The following is a 14,217-nucleotide window of genomic DNA, read 5'->3' as shown; positions in this document are numbered from 1 at the left end:
CCAATATTTTGAAAATTGTTTTAAATAAAAAAAAAAAATTAACATGATTAAGTCAACTTGTAGTATCTGAATGGGAGTCAAAGGGATGCTTATTTGAAGATGTCAAATAAGATGGCATGAACTTTTTCATGTAATGTTGAAAGCTTTAAATTTCATATTGATATGTGATTCCTAATATGCTGATATCCTATGTTACTAAGTGTCAGGCTCTGATATGCTTATTGTCCTTACCATAATCTTCATTGTTCAGCAATTGCTTTCATAGTTACATATAGGTGTTCATACCTTTGAGTGTCTGACTTATTATGTGTTGCCAGTTTGCGATAAATATATCTGATAATTGAAATCATGCAATGTCTATATGATGTCAGATAATAAAATTGAGAATGAAAATGGGGAATATGTCAAAGAGACAACAACCTGACCAATATTAGTCTATTTTTGTTTTTCTATCGCAAATACTTCTAGGAAAAGATCAATTATGTTTTATGTATGAAATTAATATAAGCATGATAAGGTTTAGATAACTTGCCATCAGGAACCAGATGATCAGAGGTAATCTACATGATTCATTTATCAGCATAAAGTTTAATTTTCTCTAATCTGCGACGAAATTCTGCAAGATGTAGTGAGGGGAATCAAGCATTGTCGAACCCAGTGTAAACTTTTTGCATAAAGCTGCATTTTTTAGAAGGTAGAAGACCTGGATGCTTCATGTGTTTTTTTTCAGATATCTAATGTGACAAAGTTTCCGTCTGTACTACATGTACATTTTACTATGTTCATTTGTCCTTGTCCTTATTAATAATGTACAGTTATTTATTTGCTGAAAAACTTGTTATGCCTCACCTACGATAGTAGATGGGCATTATGTTTTCTGGTCTGTGCGTCCGTTCGTCCGTCTGTTCCGCTTCAGGTTAAAGTTTTTGGTCAAGGTAGTTTATAATTATAAGTTTACTGTTAACAAAACTTTGAATTTTTGAAAAACTAAGGCTTTTCTACCTCAGGAATGGATTACCTTAGCTGTATTTGGCGAAACTTTTCGGAATTTTTGGTCCTCAATGCTCTTCAACTTTGTACTCTATTTGACCTTTTAAACTTTTGTTGATTCAAGCGTCATTGATGAGTCTTTTTTAGCTCACCTGGCCCGAAGGGCCAAGTGAGCTTTTCCCATCACTTTGCGTCCGGCGTCCGTAGTCCGTCGTCGTCCTGCGTCCGTCGTCGTTAACTTTTACAAAAATCTTCTCCTCTGAAACTACTAAGCCAAATTTAATCAAACTTGGCCACAATCATCATTGGGGTATCTAGTTTAAAAAATGTGTCCGGTGACCCCGCCAACCAACCAAGATGGCCGCCATGGCTAAAAATAGAACATAGGGGTAAAATGCAGTTTTTGGCTTATAACTCATAAACCAAAGCATTTAGAGCAAATCTGACATGGGGTAACATTGTTTATCAGGTCAAGATCTATCTGCCCAGAAATTTTCAGATGAATCGGACAACCCGTTGATGGGTTGCTGCCCCTGAATTGGTAATTTTATGGAAATTTTGCTGTTTTTGGTTATTATCTGGAATATTATTATAGATAGAGATAAACTGTAAACAGCAATAATGTTCAGCAAGGTAAGATTTACAAATAAGTCAACATGACCAAAATGGTCAGTTGACCCCTTAAGGAGTTATTGCCCTTTATAGTCAATTTTTAACCATTTTTCGTAAATCTTAGTAATCTTTTACAAAAATCTTCTCTGAAACTACTGGGCTAAATTAATCCAAACACGGCCACAATCATCTTTGGGGTATGTAGTTTAAAAAATGTGTCCGGTGACCCGGCCATCCAACCAAGATGGCTGCCACGGCTAAATATAGGACATAGGGGTAAAATGCAGTTTTTGGCTTATAACTCAAAAATCAAAGCATTTAGAGGAAATCTGACATGGGGTAAAATTGTTTATCAGGTCAAGATCTATCTGCCCAGAAATTTTCAGATGAATCTGACAACCCGTTGATGGGTTACTGCCCCTGAATTGGTAATTTTATGGAAATTTTGCTGTTTTTGGTTATTATCTTGAATATTATTATAGATAGAGATAAACTGTAAACAGCAATAATGTTCAGCAAAGTAAGATTTACAAATAAGTCAACATGACCGAAATGGTCGGTTGACCCCTTAAGGAGTTATTGCCCTTTATAGTCAATTTTTAACCATTTTTCGTAAATCTTAGTGATCTTTTACAAAAATCTTCTCCTCTGAAACTACTGGGCTAAATTAATCCAAACTTGGCCACAATCATCTTTGGGGTATGTAGTTTTAAAAATGTGTCCGGTGACCCGGCCATCCAACCAAGATGGCTGCCACGGCTAAATATAGGACATAGGGGTAAAATGCAGTTTTTGGCTTATAACTCAAAAATCAAAGCATTTAAAGCAAATCTGACGGAGTGAAATTGTTTATCATGTCAAGATCTATCTGCCCTGAAATTTTCAGATGGATCCGACAACCGGTTGTTGGGTTGCTGCCCCATAATTGGTAATTTTAAGAAAATTTTGACGTTTTTTGTTATTATCTTGAATATTATTATAGATAGAGATAACTGTAAACAGCAATAATGTACAGCAAAGTAAGACCTTAAGATAAGTCAAACATGACAAAAATGGTCAGTTGACCCCCTAAGGAGTTATTGTCCTTTATAGTCAATTTTTAACAATTTTCATAAAATTTGTAAATTTTTACTAACATTTTCCACTGAAACTACTGGGCCAAGATCATTATAGATAGAGATAATTGTAAGGAGCAAGAATGTTCAGTAAAGTAAGATGTACAAACACATCACCATCACCTAAACACAATTTTGTCATGAATCCATCTGCTTCCTTTGTTTAATATTCACATATACCAAGGTGAGCGACACAGGCTCTTTAGAGCCTCTAGTTTAGACGAAACGTGCGTCTGGCGTAAATATAAAATTTTGATCCTGGTATCTATGATAAGTTTATTTTGATAAAGTTGAAGTCCAATCAACTTAAAACTTAGTACACATTTTCTCATGATATGAGCTTTATAATTTTAATACCAAATTAAAGTTTATACCCCAATTTATAGGTCCACTGAACATAAAAAATGATAGTGCAAAGTTTGAGGTTAAAGTTCTTGGTCAAGGTAGTTTTGATGAAGTTGAAGTCTAATCAACTTGAAACTTAGTACTCATATTCCCTATAATATGATCTTTTTAATGCAAATTAAAGTTTTGTTACCAATTGCATGGTCAACTGAACATGGACAATGATAGTGCGAGTGGGCATCCGTGTACTATGGACACATTCTTGTTTTGTAATTTATGATACTTACATAATAAGTAATAAGATAAGTAGTTTTTTGTGGAACTGGCTACTTCTGTCGCTAAAACCACGACATATGGATAATGATCCAACAGGGGAGGCAATGGCTTTAGTTCACTTCCTTAAAACTTTATATTTTAGGTCTTCTGTGTTTCGTGTATGAAATTAAATGATTATAAGATGTACATGTCCAACTGGCCTGTGTAATCTGACCTTTACCTCATTTATATGGTTCAGTGGTCGAAAAATGTAAAATCATTAAAATATTGAGCCCCAAGGAAAGTTACCAACGGAAAGTCCTTGATCAAACACATGAAACGAATGTATTACAGCGGTCATATTCAAATGAAGTTTTTGAGATTTTTTTTTTCTAATATCATATGCATTAGGTCAAATATTTCCGGTATATTGAAATAATTTATGATGTGAATGTCAGTCTCGCAGGATTTTTGTGACCTTGACCCAATTTCCATGGTTAATTGTTCAGTGTCAAGTTTTGTGATTTAGGCTGTTTTTCCTAAAACTATTAGCAATTGGTTGACTATATTTGTTATACGGAATGATTGTAAGGTGTATATGTCTGTCGGGGAGGTATCGTCTAACCTTGATCTCATTTTTATGGTTCATTGTTCAATATAAAGTTTTCATAGTCAAGTTTTGTCTCGAGATAGTATAAGCAACATCATGGTAACTGTATTTATGAATAAATTACTTGTAAGGTGCACACGTATATCTGGCATGGTTCATGTTACCCATACCTCGTTTTGATGGTTCATTTGCCAATGTTTACTTTTCTTGGTTAAGACTAGTACTATTTCTTAAACTATAAGCAATAGATCAACTATATTTGGTTTTTTGAATGATTGTAAGGTGTACGTTTCCGGTTTGATTTATCTGACACTGACTACATTTTCTTGGAACATGTTAAGTTTATGTGATACTTGAAGTAAAGCTTTATATTTAGGGCTATAAACATAAAACCTATGGAAGTAAAAATGAAGAGACAGTTCGGCTCCTGCACTGTTTTGTATATGGCTTTCGTGGTAGGTCTGTCAGATAGGGTTCATGGTTAGCCATGGCGTTGTCAGTTTATTTTCGATCTATGAGTTTGAATGTCACGCTGATATCTTACGACACTCTTCCACGTATGTCCATATTATGGCTAAAAAAAAGCCAACAAACTTACTTTGGAAAGAAAGATTATTTTGTTTTTACGAGGTCCATTCTCATATTTGACAGTTTTAAAAGGAGTATAAAGTGGTTTTCAGTCGCCTGCTTTGATTCAGCTGGTTCCACATTTTTTACCTATCAGCCCCTTTGAACACGGTCACTTAGGTCTTACCGGCATAGCCCGAAATAGAACGATATAATGGAACTTTATGCGACTGTCATACAAGTGAGAAATTTTACTAGCTTTAAAACTAGGTTTAATACTTCATTTTCTACATAAGAAAATACCTGTTCCAAGTCAGGAATATGACAGTAAACGTTGTTATCCATTCGTTTGATGTGTTTGAAACAATTAACAAAGTAGAGTTCGTGAAATTGAAGAATGTCCTGAATTTGAACACATAATGTTATCCGATTATTGGCTTGATAAGATTACCAAAGTGAAACCAAAACGTACGAGTATACACCGCTATGCTGGTCAGCCAACGGCATCCGTAAAATTTACGAAAGAATAAGTTAATCCTCACTTCTTGGAACTATAAGTATTGACAATCAGGATGTCTTTGACCGGCACATCTACGTCAGAAGCCAGTTGCGCGTTTCTTCTACATAAGACTCATCAGTGACGCTCATATCAAAATATTTATACAGTCAAACAAGTACAAAGTTGAAGAGCATTGAGGATCCAAAATGCCAATAAGTTAAGCCAAATACGGCTAAGATAATCTGTGCCTAGGAAAAGAAAATCCTTAGTCATCAATTAAACCATACAAGTCAACAGACAACTTATAAGATTATTTCTACTTTTGTGTAGTGAAAGATACGGACAATGGGATTGCAGTATACCACCCTCTCAGCAGTTGGGGCTATAACAAAGAAACACAAACAGCTTTCTAATTAATTCAGAACAAACTACATCTAAATATATCAAACTAAAATTGAATTTTTAAATATCCTTTTTACAACTTGTAATCGGTTAATGTGGGAAATTTTAGGTAAATTAATTTTTTTTTGTATCGTGCAATTTAAAAGAAATAACAATTTAAATTAAGAATGGAAATGGGGAATGTGTCAAAGAGACAACAACCCGACCATAGAAAAGACACCAACAGCAGGTCACTAACAGGTCTTCAATGTAGCGAGAAATTCCCGCACCCGGAGGCGTCCTTCAGCTGGCCCCTAAACAAATATATACTAGTTCAGTGATAATGAACGCCATACTAAACTCCAAATTGCACACAAGAAGATAAAATTATAAAAAAAAAATACACGACTAACAAAAGCCAGAAGCTCCTGACTTGGGACAGGCGCAATAATTGTATGTCATGTTCTAGCTTTTATTTATTTATTTATAATTTACGTATCATGAATGTTGTTGATTTTAAAGAATAGTTGTATCCTCTCCAACAAGGCCATGTGATCCCTTGATATTTGATTTTGGTTCCACCTTTCAAATAGGCTCCATTTAAATTTGAACGATAACATTTATAATACCAATAGCCGCCCTTATTGGAATCGGCACAGTTATATTTTTCAGAGGTGTCATTGTCCTGGTCAGGAGTCGAGAAAAGCCTACCATTATGGGCAGTTAGACAGTCCCCTGTAACAAAGGAATGGTGTGTTGCTTAATTTTAACCATTTTATTTTCCAACTCATAACATAAATATATATTTTGGCTTTGTATAAAATTAGTTTAAAATGAATGAGTGCAATAAATACACAATGATCTTTTGTTAGAAAATATTATAATAAAAATAAAAAAATATGATACAGGTAAATAGTTGCCAAGCCCTACCGCATTGTTTGTAAACATTTGAAGTTTTTTTATTGTTTATATTTTGTGTGATTTTTTGTTGATTTGTTGTTTACATAAGCACTCAAGATAACTGAAATAAAGTGATTCCAGTTTGAGTGTAATCAAATACGGTTTAATTCTTTCTAGTTCGTGTTCTTCGTGTCCTGTCAATCCACGTTTTCTGTCAAAACCAACTACTTAAATGTTTTCTTTAAATACAAAAGTAATCTAAAAAAAACCTAAACACAAAACTATCAATAGAGTTGTCTAAAAATTCATTTCAAGTACATACCTGCATTTCCGCTGTAACCACCAACTTCCAGTTTGTATTTTGAACCAGCATTACCAACCGAAAACTTCCTATATAAAGCATATCTGGTCTCTCCGTCAAAATCCGCAAGATCTATTCTTAATTCAGAGTATCCTCCAGAAGTTAAAATATGTATTTTATCATTACCTATAAATAGAAAATATATTACATAACTAGACTAAACACGTCAATTGTTATAATTTTTATATAGATACAAGCAGCCATACAGAACTGAGCATCTTCATGATCACTTATTTAGTTTGCCTTTCCTTTGGTAACTAAACTTGATGAGCATGTTCAGAGATTATGTCTAATTTATGACTACTGTAAACCAACTTTTTTTCGCGAATACTTATTTTCGCGTTTATATGCCCTCACACGCCCATTTCATTGTTATTCATTTCGCAATTTTCAAATTTGATTGATGTAGTAAATAAGAAAAGATCAAGTTTTACATATTCGCGACAAATAAATTTATATTCGCGTTATTTTTCTACTCGCGAAATTCATGAAAATAATTCAATCGCGAATATTATTTGGTTTACAGTATTCGAGGGTTTTGAACCACATATTGGGCATTAAAGTCACTGAACCTTACATATTAACGGATGAAACGTTTAACGGATTGATGTGTCATATTTCGTACTTTGGTGTATAATATCTACTACAAAATTTCTTATCTGTGTGTATTCAAGTAATTGCCGCGAACTCTTATATATGATTGACCACCTCCCGTTCATTTTGGCCAAATGCATCATAGATACAAGAATTACAATGGTATAGGCCAGACGCGCGCATTCTGTCTACTACAGACTTATTACTGACGCTTAATAAAAAAAAGTTGAAATGTTGAAGTAACGACCATGAACGAACGACGTTTGAGAGCCTTTGGACACACAATTCTAAAATGGCTAGGGTAATTTATTCCTGGGATAGACATGATAGATAATCCGGAGATTTCCGAACATTTCTTTTTCAGTAATCAGTTAGTTTATAACTGTAATATTAATGATAAATGTTCATCATTCTTGATTTTTAAAAACAAAAACGAAAATTATGAGAGTATGCATCATGTATTGTATTGTGATCAAAACTGTAATTTATTATATATTAATGGGGGGGGGGGGGGGGGGTGCAAGGGGTTTAACTGTTATGCTGTTATGGGGCAATTTAATTCTTTGTTATCTGTTATTCTGAAAATATATTTGCTGTTAGCTGTTATTGTCTTATTCATTATTAGCTGTTATTGGACTATTAGGTATTTTGATATCTGTAATTGTGATAATATATTTGCTGTTAACTGTTATTGAAAATTGGAATGTTAGCATTTTTTTTTTTGACAGCCCATATTTGGTAGAAATTGAATATTATTGGACATTGGGGTCTGCCACTAATGATATGGTGGTCCCGTATTCGGTGAAGGATTCATTAATATATACCCATCACAGATCAACACATAAACATATTAATATCAGTGAGGTCCAGGACAATTCCAGTATATTTTATGATTATCCTTTGCAATAAAATCCATTTTTTTATGAACATGTAGCTTTCTGTTCGGTGTGAGCCAAGGCTCCGTGTTGAAGGCTGTTTTTTTTTTACCTACAATGGTTTACTTTTATAAATTGTTACTTGGATGGAGAGTTGTCTCATTGGCACTCATACCACATTTTCCTATATCTATATGTATTTAGATTTTTTTTTGTATTGGAATGATGTTCCTTGTTTCCCGTACGTACATATTAAATTCGAACATTTCTCAATATGACAAAAAGGAAAATATATGGCCATGGATATCTGATGAGGATCTCAATTAAGAACTACATGTATGTCCTTACTACCAGTTAACATTTTATATTATTGTAATGCATTAAAAAAAAATTCAGAATACAAATATATATATTCAAACTCAGGTCATTTTTAGTAATAACAAACAAAAAAACTATGTCAATTGGACCTGCTTTGATACCATAACTGCCCTTAAATTTTTACTATATATAATTTCTGTCTGCTATGGAGTTTCCGTAGATTGTCAAGCTATCAGAATTCCAATGGAGACTAACTGTGCACCACTTATTGTAGACCTGTTTCTGTATTGTTATGAGTTACAATTAATGAAAAAAATCAGCAACGGAAGGGATTGTGCTTGATTTTCAAATGATGGAGACATAATCGTTGAATCAGTCCACGACCTGACTTATTTTAATATTTCATTTACTGTTATCTGTTTTTGTCCATTTTAATTCCTTGTTATCTGTTATAAGCCAAATCAATTTGCTGTTATGCTGCTATTGGGACCCCCTTGCCCCCCCCATTAATATAAGCTATATATACTTATGTTTTAACAAAAAATAACACAAGAATATATTAAATTAAATCACCAATATTTGTAATAATTTGTGTGCAACCTTTTATCTCAATATTTATCCTGTAAAGTTATTTTCTTTTACAATATCAAATAAAAAAAAAATTTGATAAAAAAAACCTGTTAATACACTATGTCTCAACAACGCACACGTTGAGAAAAAGAACCACTGATTATTTAAATAATGTGTCCTTTTAAGCAATTGAAACACATAACAACAACCAATGTATTTCCACACTTATTTGTGATAATGCAAGTTAAAAAAAAAAACAAATGGAATACGTTTGAGACAAACAAATATGGATATATTAAACAAGCTATTCGACGCTCCAGTATATTTGTGTGAGATTGTTGAACTTACCAAGCCAGTGTTCTCCTTTAAGATTACCAAACCCATGCTCATACTCTCGCCAGGTTCTGTAGAAGTTTATTTTCCCATCGAATCGTCTTTGAATAACCTGAATACGATATCAATGTCATGTTATAGATATACTGAAACTTATCAAGCAATGAGTTGTCCTTGTTCCTTTCTTGACATTTTGGCCATAAATCAATGTTAATGAGGTATATTGTTCTGTCTTTTGTTTTATCATTACTGTTATACTTTTATACATGAAGTAACTATGAAAAAAGAGTACGTGGCGTAATTGCTAATGACACAACTATAAACCAAAGTTGAAATGAAGTAGATAAAGTAGGTAAAAGGCAACCAAACGGTCGTCAACCATGAAAAAAAAAAAACATAGTTTAAAGTCGGCCATAAAAGAACCGGCATGAAAAATATAAAACTATTCAATGTAGAAAACTAACTACCTACTGTTTAACAAAACAATTTACGAAAACAAATATGACACACATGAACTAACAACTACAGAATATTTGTGAACATGTGTCTATTTCATAACATACTAACCGACTCGTTGTTAATATTTAAGAATATGAACGCTAAAACGTCTTGATTTGTTACTCATCAGTCGTTATAAGCGACACTGTATCAATTGCCTTATAATATTTTTACTTAATCATTAGTCGGTTGGAATCTTAGAGGGATACTTCTTATCAATCGTTAACGGACAACAAAGTACTTTATCTGAAAAGTATAATAATATAAAACTCACTGTCCAAGCTTTCCCTTGGTTGGTCAGTTTACAGTAAACGTCAAATGGTTTTAGTCCTGTCGGGAAGATTGTATATACTCCACTTTTACAATGTGCTGGGTCTATCTCTTCACAGTCTTTGGGTTTTGCAACTAAAAGGTTAAATGTTATTTACAGTTTAATAGGTTAGATAGTTCTTTGGGTTTTTGTTCTATTACCAATTATTTTATTCATATTACTTTTCTGCAAATATTTGCGTCTGAAGTTTTTAACTTAACTTGTTTAAAGCTTTTAGGTTGATGTAAAAATATGTGAATTTTAACTATTTGGTAATTTTCAAATAAGCAGAAGGTACAGTGATTGAAAGAACAATAATAATATGTATTTGATAATATGTCTGTTTTCTTCATAATATAGAAACACTATCGAAAGTAAACGATTGTTAAAATTTGAAGCAATATACAAATAGTAATTCGATGATGACAATTTTAAGCCTTATTAAATCAGGTAGTTTGATGTTCAGGTACATGTATATGAATTGAATGATTCATTTTAATCTATTTGGACAAAACATTCCTGTTTGATATTTTTTCAACGATTCACATGGTATAAGATATGAAAGGCTTTAATATGACAAAATGTAAAATACCCCCCCCCCCCCCAAAAAAAAAAAAAAACAAACAAATAAATAAATTAATTAATTACTCAAACCGATAATTTGGTGAACGAAAATAAACCCTGAATTAGTACAAGCGGATACAGAATATGATGGGATCAAATATTTAACACGTGCCAAACTCTCACACTAATAGGGCAGAAGTGTAGCGAAAACACTTGGATCGGATATACATTGAGGAGTACTTCACGATATTAAAAAGTATTCCAAAGCCAATTATAACTAATCGTGGTACTTACAAAAATATTAAATGTAAAATAAGTGCGACCTCCTGCAATGACTCAAAGACCGTAAACGTCTATTAGTGTTTAGTTATATACATATTTACCGAATACATTTATATTAATTATTAAGAAAATCAAAGTACCTATCAAAAAATATTTAAAGATCAGTATGAGTATTGAAAAAACAAAACGGAAGCGTAAAACAATTGTCTTACCTGGACACCAGTTATTGATCATTTTCCCTTGCCAATACTTAAAATTTCCTGTAAAAATTATAACGTAAAACAATTATTTCATAACATTCAACAGTGATGTCGTTATGATGCACAATAGTTATAATAAACGTACGTTGCATAATATACAATTAAATTGAAATTGTAGAAACACAAGTGTATATACGAAATCGACAAATTTACACATAAATATTTGAACTTACATTCATAGACAGGAATATATTACCTTAGCTGGATTTGGCAAAACTTTTATGAATTTTGATCCTCAATGCTCTTCAACTTCGTACTTTATTTTGCCTTTTTAACTTTTTTGGATTCGGGCGTCACTGATGAGTCTTTTGTAGACAAAACGCGCGTCTGGCGTATATACAAACTTTAGTCGTGGTATCTATGATGAGTTTATATACATTATATTCTAACAAATAGTTTCTTTCTTGTGTAGTAAGCATATTGTAATATTGTTTTTCTATGATACAATTAGGTAGAAATTTAGACAAATGCTTTCTTCGCGGTTTTGTATTACGTTTTCTGTGTTTGCATATTTTCCTTATTAAAGTTATCACACCTGTTGTAATGGGTGAAATAATATTCATCTCACAATTTTACTACAAAGAAACCAGTTAACATTGAATATAAACGGAACATACAAAAGTGCACTGTAATTTGGTGGAGACGTTAAATATTAATGTTATTGATACATTATGTCACTTTATATGTATATTTTTCTATTAAAACAATAAAATTTCAGTGTTATATATAGATTACAGAATTTCGTTACTAGTTGTTATCATACCGTTAACTGCAAAACAAACATATTACAACTCTAGGTTTTTTTATCATCATGTTAAAACTCGTCATTATAACTTCAATACACTTTATTAAGCTCTTCGGATATATTATTCATCTTTATAAGTTTATCAATTATTCACTCAAACATAATTATTATTCTTGAACAAACATATATTTTTTTTTTTTTTTTTTTTAACATGATATTTACCTGTGGATGGCGTACGTTTCGTGTTATGAAAATTTTTCCCAATCTGCGCGTTCGTTGTAGTTACCATAACAACAAACGTTGTAACTAGGATTATTTTCAATAAGAACATTTTGCTGAAGGATACATTCATTTCGGGAACAATCTACCAACTGAATGTAAACTGTAGAAATGTTTTAACTGTTTTATTGTTTTAGTAAACTGTAATTTGATAATGTGTTATTTGTTTCTATCATGTTTACATGTTTCTATGAATCAATACTGTACAACGTGTTACAGTAATTCCAGGAAAATGTAAAACAACTACTAGTATGGTCTGGTAGTTTGATAACATTTCATCAAATTTACATTTTATCATTGATTGTACAGTTTATATGTACAGTACCATTACATGTATTTATTACTTAATTTTGATAGTGCAGTCGACAGTTTGATTCATTGGTGTGTTATATTTTTGTATGGACATATACATGTTTGCATGCTCATTTTAATTATATGACTTGATTTCTATCCTGTGGTTAAAATCCTAAGTTCAGCCGCCGTCACTTTGTCATGATTTTTGATATATTATCAATCGAGTGTTCGCAATAGGTTTATCTTTTTGTTTTACCGCCAAACCATTGTATATATGCTAATTGGTTTTCCCTTATTTCAATCAAATTTCCACAGAACTGATCTCTGTTATGGTGTTGGATCTAATTTAATAAGTAAAAAGTATTGAACCGTCCGTAACATTTCAAGAACAGCAACATTAACATCTTTGTATCTTTATATATTTATTGAACCTTGTACCATACCTCCCTTTTAACATTAACATTGAAGAGCATCAAATATTGTTCAGAACAAGATGGGGCATACGATAACGTGAATAGAATCTTCTACAAATATTGAAAATACTCCAAATAATATTATTTACTTATACCTCATTGTTTAATATAGAAAAGAAGATGTGATATGATTGCTAATGAGAACAACTCTCCGTAAGAGACCAAAATGACACAGACATTAACAAGTATAGGTCACGACACGGCCTTCAACAATGAGCAAAGTCCATACCGCATAGTCAACTATAAAATGACAATGTAAAACAATTCAAACGAGAAAACTAACGGCTTTATTTCTATAAAAAAATGAAAGTTCGTGTTTTATCATCTAATTACTGAAATAAAACCTAGCTCTCCAACTGCACATTAAATCAATGCGTAGATAAATATATTCCTTCATATACATGTTTCATCTAACTTCTTTTTGTCGACCCTTCGACTTTGGTCGATAAAGCGAAACAGCGATCCTCCATTACGTTGTCGTCGTCGTCGATGTCGCCGGGGCGGCGTCAACAATTATTCACTCTGTAGTTAAAGTTTTAGAATGTGTTATAACTAGTGTTGTCAAATCGTACACTTTTGCCTAACCGGTTACTCGGATAATCGTTCGACCGATTAACCGGTTAACCGGTAGTTTGAGTTGGTGCTTGTAGTACCCTACACTTAGATATAAGATGTGGTATGATAGTCAATTTGACAACCTTTCATCCAAGTCATACATTTACGCTTTTAGAATTGAAGTCCTCTGGCATTATAAGGCTTGTCTGTGAAAAAAGTGTTTGTACCAACTTTAGATTGAAAGATAAAAAAAAGACTTCTTGATCTCTTAGAATTGAATATGTCTGAAACTGATTATTCTTTTCTTTTCACTTGTTGTCTCCGAAAATCATTCATGTTTCAGTTTGAATGATTAATTATAAAAAAGAAGATGTGGTATGATTGCCAATAAGACAATTCTCCACAAGAGATCAAAATGACACAGAAATTTACAACTATAGGTCACCGTACGGCCTGTTTCTTTACTTTGTTTGCATGTTACTCGTACTATCACGGATACATTGAGTACATTCACATTGGTTTGCATTTCACAATTTTTGAGCATTTTTTATGCCCCACCTACGATAGTAGAGGGGCATTATGTTTTCTGGTCTGTGCGTCCGTTCGTCCGTCCGTCTGTTCGTTCGTCCGTC

At 32.6% G+C, this 14,217-nt stretch overlaps 1 protein-coding gene across 1 annotated transcript; it reads right to left on the bottom strand.

Moving 5' to 3' along the window:
- Window positions 1–5,832: 5,832 nt before the first annotated feature.
- On the bottom strand, window positions 5,833–12,408 carry LOC139486493 (ficolin-2-like). Its single transcript, XM_071271389.1, has 6 exons — window positions 12,207–12,408; window positions 11,192–11,239; window positions 10,098–10,228; window positions 9,341–9,437; window positions 6,597–6,761; window positions 5,833–6,109 (listed from the first exon to the last, which is right to left on the bottom strand). The coding sequence occupies exons 1-6, from the start codon at window positions 12,334–12,336 to the stop codon at window positions 5,859–5,861; spliced, it is 822 nt and encodes a 273-aa protein (XP_071127490.1). The 5' UTR covers window positions 12,337–12,408; the 3' UTR covers window positions 5,833–5,858.
- Between the last annotated feature and the right edge of the window lie 1,809 nt (window positions 12,409–14,217).

The sequence above is a fragment of the Mytilus edulis genome, chromosome 8 (genome assembly GCF_963676685.1).
Source record: "Mytilus edulis chromosome 8, xbMytEdul2.2, whole genome shotgun sequence".
Taxonomy (NCBI): Eukaryota; Metazoa; Mollusca; class Bivalvia; order Mytilida; family Mytilidae; genus Mytilus; species Mytilus edulis.
Note: the sequence above shows the minus strand (reverse complement) of the source record. Positions and strands in the feature narration are given on the sequence as shown.